We start from the raw sequence: 19,841 nt of genomic DNA, 5'->3' as shown, positions 1-19,841 counted from the left end.
TATTTTTATTTAACTCATTTATAATGTTAATATTATTGATGTGCTAAAAATACTGTAGACACGTCTCTTTTAACTGTTATTTAATTATTATTACTCATAGATCATTATGATATTATATTTTTAAATATGTAATTAGTTTGGTTGAGGTTATTAGATTATTTGAATCATCTACAATGTTCTCAGGTGTTTTTTGTTGTTGTTTCTTAATAAAATTAAAAAAAAAAAAAAAAAAGGAAACATACATTTTAAGTTTATATTAAATTATGTTAATACCTTGCTAGTTTATTACAAAATCAATAAAAATATCTTAGATAAATCATCTTATAAAACCCCAAAATACATAATAAAACATCTGATAAATATTTCAATTAATTGAACTCGAGTTATGTTATTTTAATATATTTATGTTATTTTTATTATTAAATCAAAATTGAATGACTTGATTAAATAATTTTATTATCAAAACGGAATAGATTTATATTCAACATTCGGAAAAGTTTGCTAGGTTTGGACCAAAAAAAATCTTTTTTCAAATAATAAGGGTTCTTATTTATCATTTTATTCTATAAGCAAAATGGAGAAAATAAGAGGAGGATTGATCCCAGAAAAACACATAAGTATGGGGCTTTTCTGGAAAATGCCTCCTTTGTGCGCCAATATTTTAGGTATGAACCCACCGTTTATTATTATTTTTAAATAATATTTATAATAACTATAAGTTTAAAAAATAATATTTTTATTGTGACAGTTGAAGCACTGTAACTGTTCAAAAATACTGTGATAAACTAAAATATTAGAAGATATTTTTAAATTAAAGATACTATTAAAAAAAAGTAAAATTAGAAGTATTAATCGGGAAAATTCGAAAATGTGGTTATTTTAAATCTACTCATCGACGGCTGGCTAATAAATAAATGGGAAGACGGACAATGGGAGGGATTTTGATGGAAAATGCTCGCAATTCAAATTAATAATGCGGCATTGAATCGATCGGCCGCAATCGACCCTCGTATCTCTTCGCTCGCTGCACCGAAAATTTCGCTGCACCAAATTATTTCCATACTGCTATCCCTCTAGTTGTGCATTTGTTTTCAAGGCATGCATAAGTTGAAAACATATTTGATGGTTTTTAATATTGCGATGCTTGTCCTGAGTCATCCCATAATATCTTGGACTTATACAAGCACTGTATGCTTATTTGGTACCAGTTTAAATTGTGGGAAAATGGACATATTAAAGTTGAATTTCATAGTATTTGAACTCATGATTTCTTTTTCAGTTCATTCAATATGATCTGAAGATGGAGACATTTACTTCCCACATGTCATGTGTGAAAGTTGTACTGCTGGGCGCATTAGGTCCCAGCGTCAACATGTATTCTGTGGCTAGATTAACTTTTCTAGTGAAGTTCTTTCTGTTTTAAGCTGTTTTTGCAACGTTTGGGAAATCTTGACAATCATGTATGGTTCTAACTATCCAATTCAAATTTCCGCTTTGCATGCATGGTCCGACATGATTTTTGCTCAAGATTACATTCTTGCTGCTTGGATTATGTCTTAGATCTTTGTTTTCTCTATCATTTTCATCAAGTGAATTCATTACGTTAGCCACATTTTTTTGCTTGTTACCACAGAAACAACTGTTTTTCTACTACTCAAGAGGAAGTTCTCATTCTCCGTTATTCTTCTTAGTCTGAACTGGTTTCCAAAATCTGCTACCAATTCTATTTTAATTGAGTTTTCTGGCTAACCTCTGCACATGGTTGAAGACTGGATACCTGTTGGTTATTGCTGCACCTTACAGATGTCTTTTAGTCTGCAATTTTGAATTTTTGTTGTAGTCATTATCAACCTGTAGATGATGGTGATCATTGACATATAGTATCAAGGGTTCAGGTGAGATCCACATGTTGGCATCTTTTAATCTGCAATTTTGTGTATTGTTTTGCTCATTAACCATTTTCTTTATTCATGTAGTCTGATGATTTTATCACTGCTGCCACTACTGAAGTTAACCACTTTCTGGATATCATGGTGTGTCCTGCATGTTTCTTACCATTATTTGAAATTAGAAAAAACACTGTGACGTAGAAGCAACACTAGGAATTTAACTATTCTTTACAGGAAAATTTTGTTATGTTTTATACAGCTTCATTTTTGCAGTTGTCTCAGGCTACTTATCAATTAAGTAGACTTGATCTTAACAAATAAGAGTCTTAAACATAAAGTAGGTTACTTTGCACTTGAATTAAGAAGCTAAAGAATAATCATAGAATTATCAAGCTATTATTCTGACTATAGACTTATCAAGCTTCTACCTTAGTACCTTACAATCGACTTATGTAGCTTAACTGTTTTCTACTTCTTACTTTAGGCTGTTAGTGATGTATAAATTTGTTACTTTTGGGGACTGAAGGCAAATTGGCTGGAAATTTAAAATATTTGCTGCTTGTGACCATACGTACTGATGGTTTTTATGCTCATGAATTTTTTTTGTTTCTAATGGTCAATTATCATGCCAGTTTGTTATGCAATTAGTAGTAAATGTACTTTTTTCTTTCTAGTCCAAAGAGTTAGCGATTGTTTTTAAGTTTAGATAATCTTGAGCTTTTTATTGCTTTGGTCATTAATTATTTGGAGTTGCTGCAGTTTATATGCTTTTCTTATCCACTATAGTTAACCTGCAATGATGACAAGTCTAGTAAGCTTGCATTTCTTATGTCCCATACATGTGATGTTTATATTTGTTTCTCAACTGCTCTGATATTGATAATTTTAATCAATAAGATCTGTTTGACATCTCACTAGGATTTTAGGATATTTTAACAGTTTTATTAGTTCTATAGCCTTACTTAAAAAGATGATTTTGGTTCTCTCTTCCAGCTTTAACCACTGGGTTTTTGGTAGATACAGCATGCATGGATGATTCCTGATTTAGTTTTTGTATACAGGTTTTGTGCATGATATGAGTGCTAGAACCATTATCATGCAACTGGGAAGCAACATATGACAATATTTCATAATCTGTTTTCTTCACCTTATAGGAAAACCGAAAGAAATATCTTAAATGAAAATTTGATCATCTTTTGATCGGTGAGTGCTTGGATATGAAAACCTTCTCATTTCACTATCGATCACATAGAACAGAATATTGCTTTAGAAATTTGTTTTAGCCTTGTGGCTTTTAGGGGAAATCTAAATCTCAAAAACTTGATTAACATCTTTGAGGATTTTTTTTCCGCATATCCCTAGCACAGACTAGTGTACTATCAGTTGATTAGCAAATGGAAGAGATGAGCATTTCAAACAAGAAACACATTGAGAAAGAGAAAAGGAAATAACAGTTTATGCACCATTATTCCAACACCAATCTAAGACTGATAAAACATATCTACAGTTTATGGGAATTTGAAACGGGTACCATCCTTCTTTTTTACATTTGTGAAACTAAAGGAATACACCATCTTTATCTTGCCTTTGATTCCTTCTTTTTGGACTTGTTCTCGTTGGTCTTGATGAAGCAGAAGCACGAGCAGCAGGGGCTCTGAAACAAGAACTTCATTGTTGTATTCCAAGTTTTTAGACGTAGCAGTCACAGGTATATTTCTCATCAAGATATAACCTGTGTCTTGCGATTTCCTGCTATTTAATTAACCTGTGTTGATATTGATTCCTTTCCTGTCTCTCGTAAAAGAAGATGCCTGTGGTTCAGGCCTCTACAGGGAATATGGCCCACAATCAGAAGTCATCGATCGACCTTGGTATTCTTTCCTTTTGTGCTGTCATGCTGGCCAACTAGATAATATATTACTTGTTATCTTTTTATAAGTAGGATTTCTGGGTGGGAAGAAACTTGGTTCATTTCATTGAAATTGTTATCCAGAAGGGCTGCGTGAATGATTTTTGTTTGTTTTTGTAGTCTTGCATCTTAAGCCAGTATGTATATTGTTATTTAATGCCGACAGAAACAGTGGGCAGAGATACATTTTCAAGCGAGGAATAACTGTTGTCACCAGAGGCTCAAAATAATTTACATTTATTTTTAACTTGGAATTGAGTTGCTCAATTTCCATGAGAGCATCCCACTGATAGCATTAGTTAGTTCAGTGACAACTACGGTTATAGTGATAAGCATTAGTAAGATTTGTTGAACCAGAAAGAATCTTTGTTTAATTTGACTCTTAGTTTCTCACTGCTGGAGCAACAGAGAGGGCAGGAGAAGCGCTACAAAATGCAGTGTGATGGTTTTGTTTGGACAGGTGAGAAGGTAGGACTGCTTCGGTTGAAGCTAGCATGTGACATGACATGATTTATTGATGTTTCAACTGTGTGTACTGTGGGACATGACAACCGCCATGGTTTGACCAAGCCGAACTAGAAGAAGATGGGCATGGCTGGCTTGTCATCATTGCATATTGGATGGTTAACATGAAGCTTTTTCTTGTTTTTATCTGCTACTCAGTATAAACTTTGTTGAGCATCATTACATTTTGTTGACTGTGGATTGAGGATTTCTGCACATGTTAACTCCATGCAATCTATCAACATGTGAAAGAGAAGACATGTTACCTTCATGTGCAGCTGAAAGATTCATTAAAGAGCTTGGGAGTTGGGAGCGAAATAAAATTACCTTCTGCTCCTGAGAACATGTTGTGTCCAATTGTACTACTCTTCGGCTGTCATTTCCTATTATTTATTGTACAGCAATCATTTCCCTCATCTAATTTCTTTTCTTCTGCAGATGATTTGGACTATGATCGAGAATGTGGCTCGGATTATTGATGGGTCCAACCCTGTGCATCACAATGACTCACATTCCGATAGGTAAGGCACAGATCGGCGGTGATGATAGTATTCATTTCAAATTGAACATGATCATGTTGAAGCTTTTGTCTAGCGTTAGCTAATGTATATTATTCTGACCATTACACACCACCAGACATGGATGGGTCCGGTCCTTCGTCTGACATCGAAATTATAAAGTAACCATTATTATTATTATTATTATTGTTATTTACATCGGTATCCTTGCAAGGCGTGCAACAAGCGACCATGCCCCTGCAATTTTTAATGCAATATATATGTCCCTCGAAATATTTAATTTCCACTAAAATCTCTTTAATGTTTATATTATAATTATAACAATCGAATAATAGAAATATGATTATGAGGATGTAAATTTAGAATTAGAGGGTTTACATAAGAGAAATCATATACTTAGGAGGGAGGAACTTGTAATTTTAGCTAGTTATAAATCAGTCGATCGACCGGACCGACACCAAGAAAGTTGACCAAGGTGATGACTTCATGTTGAAATCATAGAGTCCAATATAAGTAACACAAAACAAGTTACTAATTTTGACGCTCTTGGATCTACTTGTCTCCCTCTCACTTTCCCAGTCTTATTCTCACCAGCGGTGGCGGCAGCAGCGACAGCGAAAACATCTCTCTCTCGATCTTTAGCCATTTCCCACTTCAGTCTAGCCCTCTTCTTGGGGTTGCCCCTTCCCACCTCGCCACTGAGTCGCTCGACCGACGGCCCTGCTTCTTGGCGAACGTTCTTGATGAATCGGGAAGTGGCGATGGAGAGGCGCGGGGCGGGGAGCCCAGTGTACGGGCGGCAGTGGAGCGGGGGGTCGAGCAGCACGGGGTCGTCGTCACCCGGGATCTCCCCGGCGCACCACCGCTCGACGTCGGCGTCAGGGCTTTCCGGCGTCAGGAGGACGCAGAACGTCGCGGCGAGGGCCGCCGCCGCGCGCCTCGCGCAGGTGATGGCGTCGCAAAGCGCCACCGCTGAGGAGGACGAGGACGAGGACGAGATCCCGGTAGCTGGCGGAGTGGGGTTCCGGCACGGCGCTTCGCGGCTGGCGGCCGGCAGCAATGGGACCGCTCTCGGGGCTTCGCTGATGACGAAGGCTAATAGATCTCCTTCCCCTGCGGTAATTTTGCGACAGCTTAGTGCGCTTGCAGTAAATTTCACTGACTTTTTCCCTTTTTCTAACGAATGAAAGTGACCGACTTTGTTGGATATGCCTTTCTTCTTCGTTTTAAATGTTTAAACTGATTATTATAGCAACTAAGAGTTACATTTTGGCATGGGTTTATGATTATTACTAGCTAATTTGATGTTCTTTTGCATTAATTAGTTAGTTCGGAACCTCGTAGAACATACTCCATCAGTTCGTTCTTCTTCAGCTGGAAGACCATCAATTTCTGTTCGTTCAGCACCCTTGGCGCCCCCTAGCAAAACAACTCTGTTGACACCATCTCCTATTCCACCAATAGAACCTCCTGTTGATAAACGCAGGGAGAAAAGGTCATGGCATTACTTTATTTATTTATTTTTTGGGTAAATTTCCCCACAAGTTAGCTTTTTTATAGATCTTGATGATTTTGGTATCTCTATTTATTGATTAGTTTGATGCCACTCATTGTATAATCTTTAATATTTTTTACACCTGTTATAGAATTTTTACGAGCACATGTCAAACTGGCGGTGCTATCTTATTATTCCATCAGCATCTACTGAGTATTATCACTAGATGTTTCACATCCCAAAGCAAGACAATGCAATTAAAAGTTTCTGGCACAATAAAACCTCTGTACAAACTTCTCATGTCGACATGCCCTTACATGAATAAGAATAATGAAGTCCATTGGTATAAATTAGAAAAAGGCATAGGTGCAAGTGCATCAATGCAAGTGCATCAATATATTCATGCCTGTCTTTGCTTAAAAGGAACAATGTGCTTGATGATGAATTCCTATGGCGTACATGTTGTATAGGCACAAGAATCATGATTAGATAACCAATGTACATATGCTAGAAAGATGTGAATGGACTACACTAACTTACAAGATCTGGAATTATTCAATGCAGAGTACTCGAATGCAACAGGTATAAAAAGCCTTAAGTAGCAGTAAGAATGATCCGGTTAGTCAACAAAGCAGCAAAAGTAGGCCAGTACTGGATGAAATGAAGTACAAGTCTTCATTCTCTGCTGCTATTAAAACTGCCTGATTCAAACATTTTGTATGACCATCAGAGTTAACTTTTTGGTTTTATCTATCCTTAAAATATGCATCAGGTCTTGAGCAGCAAATGATCGAAGAGTAGCAGTATGGTGGAATAAATATGATATCATATGAGAAAGAGAGATAAAGAAGTGATAAAAGGTTAAGTAGATACAGGAGCATAGTGAAGAAGAAAGCAGAGGGGAAAAGTTTGTCATAAAACCAATATCGGATGAAGTTAAACAGGTAGAGTAGAGGAGAAAAATGAAAAGGAAGACAGAAGGGAAAAAGAGGCCTATATTTCTCCCTATTCTTGTAATAAAATCTATGTTCAAGTAGGTTTCTGTTATAATGATACATTGAATAAAACATTTTAGGTTTTCTTATTGCAGTTAAATTTAAGTCTGTCTTCATCTTTTCTCTTCATATTTTCTTGCGTTGGAATCCAAGGGATTGGATTGTCATCATCTTTCCCTGCCCTATCTTCTTGTTGGAATCCATAGTTCTTAGCTTTGTCAACCTTTGATATATTTAACACAGACATATGCATTATAAACTTTACTTAAATTTAATAAAATACTCCAAAAGCATCACTGAACATTACATAGAATAAAATGAGGGATTACCCGCATGGGAAAATGCAGAATTTTTCTCTAGGTCGAGCATTAGTATTTGTGGGATTTGTTGCAGATCGAACATTAGTAGGTGCAGAATTTTTTATCACTCAGGGATGCTTTAGGAGTTGTACATTAAGATCTGCGGAATTTTATATCATGCAGGGATGCTTTAGGGGGTGTACATTAGCATCTGCGGGATTCCCAAACTGAGTTGTGCTAAATCCTTATTAAGTGAACTCTGATCAAGACAATTTAGGAGGCAATTTGGACATGAATTAATGATTCAGTTTTTCTAGGTTGACTATGACCTGGTGCACTAAAAATACAGTAAGAAATCACCCTGATATACTGGTGAATTGTGGTATGCAGCTGAATTGGATAGGTTTTGGTTAGTGAGTATTTGATCTTGATCTAAGTGTCAAGATTTATTTGATGTTTGGTTTGATTGAGTCATGATGTATTTTTCCATCTTATTTCTTGGTTAATTATTTCAAGTGTCTTGAAAGATATATGTAAATCAAACAATAGGCTGGGCGTTATCAACTTAGATATAGATATGTATTAGGTGGACAAGGTCTTATCTGTTTTTAAGATTAGTAAGGACAATTATCTTATTATATCTGGTGCCCTAGTTTAAATCTTGGAAGTTCGGTTGGTCTTTAAATGAATGGTGTAATTGGTCATGTAAGAAAGGGTTTATGGTGGATTCTTTATGGAAAACATGAGTTTGCCCACAAGCCTTATTTTCTCTTATTTTCTCTTGTGGTTTGCTTTGTCGTGTGATTTCTTCCTTCTGACCTTTCTAAACCTCTTGTACTCCAGCCTTTAAATTCCTTTTTTAGAGCCTATTTGCTATATATTTGTGAACAACATCTGCGATTCAATCATAAATATTTTATTATTGCATAAGAACTACTGTCATGGTGCTCCAAAGCATGTAAGACATCTTTATTAATTTGACTAGAGATATGATGTCTCTTAACTTATTTGAGTAGATATGAAAAATTGACTTGCTGAACCAATCCCATAAGCTTTAACTGAAGAGGAGATAAAGGGTTTTCTTGGTTAGTGATGAGAAATAATATGGTTTAAGATCGATGCATAAATATGTTAGGCCTCCTATTTTTGCTTCTCCTTGATGTACTTAATACCGTTAATAGTATAATGTGTTAAGTCATGCAAAAGCTGATTAAAGTATGCCACAGATTTCCATCAGATATAAAACATCTAAACTCTGGAGATTCAGGAATTCAGCGACAAGCTTCTGCACTCCAAGATGAGGTATCATGCTGTTATGTGAATTTTACTGTTCTTTTGTTTGATGTAAGAAATAAAGCATTTAAAAATAAGATAGCAAATTCTTCATGTTTAAGACAGCATTTTGGAATAATCTGTTGGGCTGACTTTGCATATTTTGCAGCTGGATATGCTACAAGAAGAAAATGAGAGTATTCTTGAGAAGGTATGCTTCTCTAAATCAGAAGAAATACTTTCATGTTCTTTGTGGCATTGAGCTACTCTATTTAACTTTGTCATCCAGTTGCGACTTGCAGAAGAGAGACGTGAAGAAGCTGAGGCCCGGGCAAGAGAGCTTGAGAAACAGGTTACTTAATCTTTCTTCAATACATTTTATTTCTTTTTATTAGCTGATAACAAATGATGTTTATTCTTATTCCTCTTGCACATACAAGAATTGGACCCTTTCAATTGTTAAACCTCTTTATCTGTCATCTCTGTTACGGCATGAGGTGTGGCGTCTGACTGTCTGTAACACATTTTGGGAACTCAAAATGGTTTGAGTAGTTGATTTTTTTTCTTTCCATATGCATACATATATTGAGATAATAAGACTATCTGCAAGTCAATGGTAAAAGGATCACGTACTTTTGAAAACTTATGATATCAAGTATAAACTTCTTGTTTAGTGGTGACACAATCTGGAATGCAGTAAAATAAATATGTACACTAGAGAAGATAGAGACAGATAAGAATACAGGTCATAAGAAGAACAAGGTGGACACAAGTCACAGAACAATGAATAGAAAGTGTAAACTGTAAGAGAAGCTGGTGGTCTTTCTTCTGGCAGTATGGCATTTCTTTCTCGAAGAGGACTTCAATCTTCCTGAGCTGCAAAGTATTCTGAATTATAGCAACTTACAGTTTTTTGTATTTTGATTTTAATTTGTCAATAATAATTTGATTTCATAAAAAAAAATATAGTCCAAATATAGGACTTTTGCTTCAATTAAGACTTGCATAGGCACCCCTCAGGATCTCTTATATTTTTATAATTGGAAGTTTGAAACTACAATGGCTTCGATTACTTCATCATGAATTTAAAACATGATTTATATTAACTATAATAAAAGTTTTACAAATTGCATAAAGAGTAATGATTAAAATCAACTGAAATTAATGAAAAAAAAAAGAATAACCAAATCTCTCAAATCACTTTACTAACTTGGGCTTGTATCCAGTTCAGGCAGATCACTATATCTAATTTCTATTGTTTTTGCTCCAAGGTATCACAGGACATTCCTTTTTTTCACATGTCATGGGAAGATGACTGTCATCTTTATTACTTGAAATCATAACCTTATTGCTTATTGTAATGACCTTCCACACCAAATGTCCTCATGCATTGTGCTACCTTGTGAGGAAAGAGTTGGGTCGATTGTGGTTTGGAGAATGCCTCTTTATTGTGTTATTTGAACCTTCCCTATGTATGAATGCCAATTTTTGGAGACCATGTTGAATATCTGGTTATGTCTATCACCTTTGTAATGTAGGTTGCTGCTCTAGGAGAAGGTGTATCTTTGGAGGCCCGGTTATTGAGCAGGTAGACCATACTTCTAACCTTATAACCAAGGCCACAATGTTGAAATCATAACTGTTTAGGTAATTGATTTGCAGGAAGGAGGCAGCACTCCGTCAAAGAGAGGTAACTTTGTTGCCTTAGCGATGTTCCAGATTATTCCCCTTTTGCTGCCAACTTTCGTTTCCCTTTTCTTTTTCCCTCCGTTTCTATTATGAGCTTAATTTAAATGGAAACCTGGATTTAGTCCTTTTCTTTGCATATAAACCCTTTCAAATACTTATGTTTGTGAATATACACCACTAAACCTTGTATCTGCATCATACCCTCCAACATTATCATATATGCATGCATACCCCTTTATGCAAATTCTGTTAATAAAGTTTCACTGGCGTGGATTATAGTCTTAGTCTTGATAAATAGGCCAATGTACAGTTGGCCTAGCATTGAAGAAACCATCAATGGAGATGGGAATTTTGTGCCAAATTCTGATGGGTATTTGTGCAAAAGCAGGCCATAATGGTCTGAGCACTTGGGAGTGTAAGGTAGATCAAAGGGGTATTCATATAATCATGAAGGATTTTGGAGGGCACCGGTGAAAAATACCAAGTTTAGGGGTGTACAATGTGCAAACTTGTCCATTTTGTAGGGTATATATGCAAAAGAAACCATCTTTTTTTAATATATTTCCAAAAACTATTATTGTATAAGTTACAGAGGAATTTAATTTTCTTGGTTGACAGCTATATGGTTTGACATAATTCACATTTTTTCTGTTGTCATGTATCAATGATTATTGCAATCTATTTGCAGTTCCTGAGAACCACAGTGATTGTCCTATTGTCAATTTTTAGTTTCTTGTTATCCATGCTGTGGTCTTTTACTTTCTTCTGCTCTTAGTCCTTTATCATCAGCTGCAGGTATAATTTAGCTAGACTAATTGATGCTCTTTTTGTACTTGGTCACACTTTTTTATGTCTGTTAACCTTTAATTCCATTGTTTTCTTTTATTGCTTGCCGGACTGATTTTAAAATCGGATGACGAATTCTGAAATGAAAAGCAACATACACCTTAAATTTGGCTACAAGCTCCAAATTAAATTAATGTTGAATAGCTTTTCTGTTGTTTTGATTTGATTGAAATTCAGAGCTCAACTCAAACCCAACAACTTGTTCAGTTAATTTTTGCTTTATTTCTGCATTTTGACCCACATCTGAGCAATGAATAATTTTCTGCAGGGCCATCTCCAACTAAGTTCAAGTGCTCTTTGAAATTCCTGGTTTTTGTTCTGAATAGATACATTAAAGCATGAACCTTTGAAGGGCTAATTTTTAGATAACTTTTTCCCCATCTGTCATATCTCTGAAAGTACTTGTTTTGTCATTTTTCTTTTCCATTTGCATGGCACTTTTTCCTCTTATGTGGGAAATTGGTAGAGTTTTGTTGGTTATAAGATTTCAAATATTGTGGTATAACAACCAAAGTATACAGGGCAATTGTATAGTTTTCAAACATATGATTAGCTTTCAAATATCATGCACTGTTATACCAGTCTCAATTGTATTAGTCTGTTCCAACATAATAAACAAAATTTCAGTGAATTTTATCTACATACCAAGGAGTACCATACTAGACCTATTGGTATATACCAGTCCAATAAGATCCTGCATGGATAATTGTACTGGTATATAAAACTTTAGTTGGTTCACATGACTGGAGGGACTATGGGCATGGAAGTGTTATTGCATGAAGATGCTAAACAACAGCAAGAATTATTGTAGTATAATAACCAAAATATACAGGTCATATTATGCACTGGTAAAATCGGTCTTAATTGTATTAGTCAGTACCAACATAATAAACAAAATTTCATTAAGTTTTCTTGACATACCATGGTGTACCATACCAAACCTGTTGGTATATACCAGTCCAAAAAGATCTTGTATGGATAATTGTACTGGCATTTTAAACTTCAGTTGGTTCACGACTTAATGTGACTGGAAGGACTATGGGCATGGAAGGGTTATTGCATGAAGATATTAAACAGCAAGAATTATTCCAATTAACTTGTTGCTTTGGGGCTATTTATTACTTCCATATTCTCTGTACTGTTCTTTTAAACAATTCTTCAGATATCTTGTCTACTTTTCAAGAATTGACGCTGGTTATTGAAGTTGCTGTACTGCAATTCGTGAGGCCATGACTATCAAATTTGGTTAATCTCCATGGTCATGTAGGCTATATGCAACATCATAGTTCTTGTTATACTTCTGCTGATGCAGTACTTTGATTTTTACCTAAGGCTGCTCTTGAAGCTGCAAGACAAACTAAGGATGGGAAAGATGAGGAAATAGCAACACTCCAGAAAGAAGTAGAGGTGTTATTACTGATTTCATTGATCACTTTGTTTTAAACATTCTTGGGAACTCTTTTAGTATCCTGTCATGGTGATTTTGCTATTAACTTGCCTTTTTATTTCTTGGCTTGTGTCCGGAATAGTCTGCTAAAGAAGAGGCTGTGGCAGCCGTAGAGCAGCTCAGGCAAGCTGAATCAGACGCAAAGGCTCTTCAATCAATGACACAAAGGATGATCTTATCCGAGGAGGAGATGGTATGCATTTTGAACATTGCCAGCATGTTGGATGGTGTCTGTGATTCATTATGAGATAATAGGATCACATCAGTATGCATGTTCCATATCTACAGGAAGAGGTTGTCTTGAAGAGGTGTTGGCTTGCTCGTTATTGGGGTTTAGCAGTTCATCATGGTAACATAGTTTTCATATTTTGTACATCTGTTTTTGTTTGTTTCTTTGACTCTTCACATTGAGAGCTTGCTCTCTCTCTCTCTCTCTCTCTCTCTCTCTCTCTCTATATATATATATATATATATATATATATACACATATATTGTATAAAACCTGAAGAACAAGGGCTTATCTAGTTTACACCATTTCATAGTATGCACAAGATTATGCTCTCATTTACACCATTTTATATGTTACCATAAACCCTGTTGTTTTTTCTGACTAGATTATCATTTGGGCATCTTACAGCTATTTCTCTATACTGATAATATCTGTACGTGCTTATCATTCTTGATCATCATAATCTCACAGTAATTGTCAACCCTAGCGAATGACACAAGTTGGGAAGTTTGCACCATAGACATCAAGGTTCGCGATACCGCCTAGTATGGTTCGGGCGTTAATTTACCGATCCGACAAATGATACGTGAACCAGGAAAAACCGTACAGGGCCTATATCGTGCGGTACAGTATGGTACAGGCACTATACTGTGCATATTTTTGTTGTTTCAATATTTTTTGTGCCTTTTTTGGAACTGGGTATGTACCAACATTATCAACACTCATACACCCATAGGGACCTGCGGTATTGGTCCAAGCGGTTACTGGTGCATAACCATACATGAAATTGCCAAACTTGATAGACATAAGCAGAGACCTTGACAGCATCCTATCAGATGATTACTTTGTTATTGTAGCATGGCAAATGTTACAAAAAATATAAAATCGCAGATGTTTCTCAGTTGCATGAGATACGGTTGGATATCTGGTAGGATTTCTTGCTGTGAACTAATCTTCTAGTTTTCATGGGCCAAAGAATCCTTTATAAAGATGCTAATACTTACTGAACCAGGATTGCCAACTTGCCCGCGGGATGGGAAGCAATCTTTATGGACAGTTAGTTCATTAGATTTTAATCCTTTGCATAAGAGACAAGGTTTTATGGTCATTAGGTATTAAGTTACGGATAACACTGAAAAACAGCAAAGATAGGACCATATATCATATTACTGAAACCAAGGATTAAAATATCGTATCGTACCGATGTTTCGAGGTAGGCTCAGTATTGTACGGTACCATGTACCGAGCGGTACACCTAAATTAGGAGTAAAATCCTCCAAAAATACCTGAAAAAAAGTTAGGATAGGGTTTTTAAGTTATAAATAAATATAATAATAGTATAAGTTTAGCAAAATCAATATAAATTAGGTAAGAATAGTATCATATATCTTTTTCGGGACTCTGAGGAATAGTTTTGTGTGAGGTTCATATTTCAGTCCGTTACGGATTGTCCTTCTGTGAATATTAAAATATCTGTAGAAAAATCATTTGAATTGTTAGATTATTTTGTTATAATATAAACACTAAAATTCAAATGAATTAAATAATCACATATGTAGATATATTTGATTGTTGATTCTACCACTAAAACGAACGACGAGCCTCCACAGGTGGTGGATTGGGGTCCTCGATCCTATACATCTGTATATCAATATGATATGTTTGTTAGACCCAATCATGAAATTGATCCCACGACATAGTGTATTGATACACCGTATGCCATTGGTGCATCAATGTGGTGATGATCGTATGCTGATCATCATGAATCACATTTGTCCTAGGCAGCTCCTGAGGTATATATCGGTGAATGTCAGAGCTTCTACTTTTGCTATTGATCTGTTGCTCTGTATCATACTGTTGCTTGGAGAAGTATGATCAACTATCATCGAACTGCTGTTGGCCATATGATTCTCCATAATACTATCAAATTTTGATTAAATCATCATTAAAATGATTAATCGTAGCATTCAATAACTTTAATAAAACTTAATTAAATTTATTTTACTATCATAAATATCTTTCAATATTTAATATGCATGGAATATAAATATTTGATCTATTAAGTGTCATTTCGAATTAATCAATATTAAACACACTAATCATAATATTAAAGATTTTAATTACTCTCTAATTAAAGAAAGAGAATACATATCTTTTGATTAGAAACTTCTTCCTCTTAGTCATCCCAAATTAGTTTCGATTCAATTCACAAATCGTTGTTTTGTAGAGTTTAGGAGAGCACAAATGTGAGAAAAAGAGAGTTTGAGATAGTTTAAGAAGTATGAGAGTGAAATGGAATGAAATAATGGGGAAGAAGAGTTTAAAAACAGATGTGAAAGGGCTCCAACGGTCAACCAATCGGTAACGGTTGAAATTGGCTGTTACCGAGCTGTGCTGGGCGGTAACGGTCGAAATTTTGATTGTTGCCACCCGATATAACCTTGTATCGTCTGATATGGGGCAATGTTATGCGTTCCGCCCGGTAGCGGGCGGTCCGTGTACCGGTATCCTATCGGACTGGTACATACCGTCCGGTATTATTCGAAACTGTATTCCTTGACTGAAACCCTTTTGGACAATTGCATGAAAGAAAATTCTTGTAGGTAATCAAGCTTTTGGAGGATCTTTAATCTGACATCATCGTGCAATCTTTCTGCTTTCTACAATTAACTTCATAAGACAATGAAGAAGCAAACTGATATAGTGACCCTCATTCCCACTTTTTTGATGTTTGATAATGAACTCTCAAGTAACTTCAATATTCATCATTTTTTATGTCTTGCACCAAATAGTTTACATTCATTTTTATTATTTCTCAATCTACATAAACTGTACTACTTTGTTCATGTCTTTTGATCTGAATTAGATGTTTCCACTTATAGGAATCTATCCGGAGATTGCTGTTACGAAACATGAGCACTGGTCTTCATTAGCTCCTCTTCCTCTCGAGGTTGTTATTTCTGCTGGTCAAAAGGCTAAAGAAGAATCAAGAAACCGAGGCAAGAGATAAATACTGCTAATATGACCATATGCCAATGATATGATCATAAAATTGTGCAAATAGTCCGTCTTTGCATATTCATCCCTGTTGCTTAGTGTATTTCAACATTGAATGTTGAATAGGAAATCATGAATCTGAAAGAAGAAATAAGTTTGTGCGTGATTTAAGTGATATAACTGGAGAAGGCAACATAGAGAGCATGCTTTCGGTTGAGAAGGGCCTAAGGGAACTAGCATCTTTGAAGGTTCTTTTTTCATCTTTACTTCGTTAAAGCTGTTCTTTTTGTCTGTCATTGTCTTTTGTTACACTTCCTTTTATGTTCTCATTTTTCCCCTTAAACTCTTTCTATTTCCATGCTAAATTATTTGTCTGCCTTAGCTGAATATGGTAGCCATCTATTAATACCTTGGTGAATACTTTAAGGTGGAGGATGCTGTTGTCCTTGCATTAGCTCAACATTGGCGACCAAATTTTGTTCGGCAATTTTCTTCAGGTTTGTAACTACCTTGTTTTGATATCCTCATAATTTTTTGTTTTTTTCAATTTTTCATGTTCTTGAATAATTTTGATAATTTTATTTTATATTACTTTGCATAATTACCCTCACAGCTTAAGTTTATGCTCTTGCAGAACTAAGCCAAGAGGAGATAGAAGATGTTACCTTTAAGCAGGTCAGTCTTAGTTTTTCTAGAAGTGTTTGCTGAATGCGTCTTTTTGTTTATGGCATTGTTTACTCCTGGTTTACAAACTATCATTTAGTTCTGTTCGCAATTGATTGGCGGTGAAGGCCATCTGATTCATTTTTTAATCAGATAAATATGTATTGATCGCATAAATATGATAAGGTTGCTTCTTTGCAACTTGGTAGCGTAGGGTTTGAGTAATAGAAACAACATCTCTAAATATAAGGGTACAGATATTAACTCCTCAGGTTCCACATTGGCATGAGCCTCACGTGCTCTTTTTCATAAATATGTATGCACCACATATTTGTATTCATATCTGAATCTCGCTGAGATCCATGGGAAATGGTATGGAGATAGTTCGAGTTTTACCTTTATACAGATATTCAAACATTCTAATATTTTCCAAAATATCAAAAGATTTGTATTAACATAAGGAAAATATTTCATTTTACTGGTTTTCCTAATGACAGTATATCCTTTTCTCCACCCCTTTGCTTTTTATTTAATCACACTTAAGTTTTCTTATAAATGAATTATATCAGTATGAGCTAGTGTCATAGTTATTTGTTGAAATGCAATATTGGCATCGATATCTTTCTGAAATCCTGTTTGAATTGCATTCATCATATTTCATAGTTGCACCTGTATCTGGATCTGTTATGAACAACTGATGTTACAATATAGTATCTGCATAATATCCATATTGGAATGCGTCCACTGATTAGATACAAATGTCTTTCCTAATATCCAGTCTGTAATGTTCATTTCTCCTCCAGTTTCACATCTAGTGCAAGATGTTGCGCTTGGTGAGACATGAATTTATGCCTGAACCTTGATCAATCATTTTTTTTACACTGCATTTTAACAAATATCAGAATTCACCTTTCTGCCGATGAATGTATGCATGGAAGATGACCGACCTTTTTTTTTTCATATTGCATTTTGAAAGCATCATAATTCACTTTTCTGCCTATGATCAGTTAATGTATTTATTGCCCTAGATTTATGTTTTGGTGATTGTTATTTGGTTATTATCTATCTGAAGTATATGTACCATACAAACATTCCATTGTGCTTATTAGTTGCAATTTCTGATAATCTGAAGTACTCTTTAATGCAAAAATAGAATTCACTTTCTGCTTATGATTAATTCTACTTGGGATCAAACATTCATCTCCATCATTGAGAACAATGAATTCTCCATGAAAATTTCAGCATTGCTTATGCCACCGGTTGAACTTGAACCGTTGATGGCTGCTTGTGATGCATTGCTCAGGCTTTCATCCAATTATAAGGGCCTTTGATATCTGATGTGGCTATTATACATCTTTTCTAGGTTTAAATTATAAAAGCTTGAAAGAATCTGTTCTATCGGAAAGTTTAAATTGATAAAACAGAGAACCTGCCGCATTCTAGTGTCGATAATATTTTTATCACTCCTGATATGGTAGACTGCAAAAGATGAATGCATATGTTGGTGTTCTTTGAAGGTTTTTTAGCATATAATATCATAATTGTATCTTAAATTTTATTTTTATTTTTAATTTTCTGTTATTTTTTAAAGTTATTTTCTAGGTTGATTTCAGTCCTATCAATCTGATCGATTTTGCCAATCCTAGTCATATCATTCCTATTGGATCCTAATCATAATACCAATCGCGCAAACTATCTGTATGTAGTCTCTTTTACTTCTTGTCAGATATTATGTATACTTCCTAGTGTTTGTGATCATCGACCCATAAGAAGGTATTTAATCACATCATTTATTTTAACTGGATTCTTACTTTGGATGTCCCGTAACTAAGCACTTTCTATCCTCTAGGAGTTCAAGACCAAAAGCATTTTTTTGGGCTAAGTTCATGTACTTCATTGAAGTGAATCCTTTCAGATCTTAGAGATTATACATATTTTGCAGGCGTGGCTTATATATTTCTGGAGAAGAGCCAAAGCTCATGGTGTAGAAGAAGATATTGCTGATGAACGGCTGCAGTCTTGGATTGGCCGCATTGGACAACCTCCAACTTCTCACGATGTTGTTGATGGTAAATTGGTCTTCTGTTCCACACCAATGCATTCCAGGAATTGCTTCCCTTGGATTTTCACTATAAACTGTAATTTCAAGGAAAATGGAAGTTGTGAATTCTGAAAGCTACATAAAAGTTGGAAAGATGAAAAATCCTAGAAAGCTTCATTTTCAGTTCATTTCCTACTAATTCCTGAAGTTTGGTGGTTTGTGATCTCAACTGTCACTTTGATATGGTATGGAAAAGGAGTTTTGTAGCTTCCCAAATAACTCCAAATGAAAGAGCCTCCAGCTTCAACTTTTGTTAGTAGCCCCAAATAACTTATCCATTTCACTAGGAAATATGCTGTACACAAGAACTGCTTACAATTTTTTGCTTAGTTTGGTGGTCTAGCAAATTATTATAATTATTGCCCTGGTTTTGGGTTTTGATTGTTTCATATAAGTTTAAATTAAGCTGAAGTACTATTATCTAATGCAAAACTTGTGTACCCTATGCTACCGCAGTGGAGAGAGGTCTGATAGAGCTTAAGAAGCTGGGTATTGAACAGCAACTATGGGAAGCATCTCGGAGAGAGATAGAGCTGGATACATAGAACAAAAGAGACCATTCCTAGGAATGGCCACTAAACCTTTCTGTTGCTGTATGCTTAAGCTTCTTGTTACGTATCAAGTGTTTTGAGTTCATTAAGTACATCCAACTAAGTTCTTGTCATGTGTAGCTGCAGGCAGATTTTGTATGATTTTGATAGTTTCTGTACTTCTGGTGATTTATCTATTAGCGTAAACATTGATGTTTGGAACGTGGTCCGACCTTTGGTTTGTAATGTAGATTGTCAAGAGTATTTTGCTTTGCTGTATTCCATCCCATCTGTCTTTTAAATCATTTGCAAATTCTAGCCCAAGACTAAACATCATCGTTCTAAAATATGCATAAGCACAATACCGCATCCATGAGTGAAAAGGCGTCAAGTGAGCTTGTTTGCATCGATCTTGTACTATATTGCCTAAGGAAAGCTTTCAGTGCGTTGTGTTAATT

General features: G+C 35.3%; 1 protein-coding gene across 1 annotated transcript; it reads left to right on the top strand.

Moving 5' to 3' along the window:
- The first annotated feature begins 5,346 nt into the window (after nucleotides 1-5,346).
- On the top strand, nucleotides 5,347-19,667 carry LOC103980467 (coiled-coil domain-containing protein SCD2). Its single transcript, XM_009396906.3, has 16 exons — nucleotides 5,347-5,938; nucleotides 6,146-6,315; nucleotides 8,836-8,911; nucleotides 9,051-9,092; nucleotides 9,171-9,233; nucleotides 10,420-10,469; nucleotides 10,544-10,571; nucleotides 12,749-12,823; nucleotides 12,946-13,056; nucleotides 13,152-13,212; nucleotides 15,975-16,091; nucleotides 16,216-16,337; nucleotides 16,517-16,586; nucleotides 16,724-16,764; nucleotides 18,695-18,821; nucleotides 19,310-19,667. Exons 1-16 carry the CDS (start codon nucleotides 5,564-5,566, stop codon nucleotides 19,396-19,398), a joined length of 1,617 nt encoding a protein of 538 aa, XP_009395181.1. The 5' UTR covers nucleotides 5,347-5,563; the 3' UTR covers nucleotides 19,399-19,667.
- The last annotated feature ends 174 nt before the right edge of the window (nucleotides 19,668-19,841 follow it).

Source organism: Musa acuminata, chromosome BXJ3-4 (genome assembly GCF_036884655.1).
Source record: "Musa acuminata AAA Group cultivar baxijiao chromosome BXJ3-4, Cavendish_Baxijiao_AAA, whole genome shotgun sequence".
NCBI classification, from domain to species: domain Eukaryota; kingdom Viridiplantae; phylum Streptophyta; class Magnoliopsida; order Zingiberales; family Musaceae; genus Musa; species Musa acuminata.
The sequence above is the reverse complement of the archived record's forward strand: the minus strand, read 5'-3'. Positions and strand labels throughout refer to the sequence as shown.

What these genes read in the sequence shown, in the direction of transcription:
- LOC103980467 (XM_009396906.3), top strand. Translation starts at nt 5,564, where the DNA reads ATGAATCGGGAAGTGGCGATGGAGAGGCGCGGGGCGGGGAGCCCAGTG. An exon ending in ATGAGAGTATTCTTGAGAAG is followed by an intron (nt 9,093 to 9,170) that starts GTATGCTTCTCT and finishes TTTGTCATCCAG; the next exon opens with TTGCGACTTGCAGAAGAGAG. An exon ending in GGGAACTAGCATCTTTGAAG is followed by an intron (nt 16,338 to 16,516) that starts GTTCTTTTTTCA and finishes GAATACTTTAAG; the next exon opens with GTGGAGGATGCTGTTGTCCT.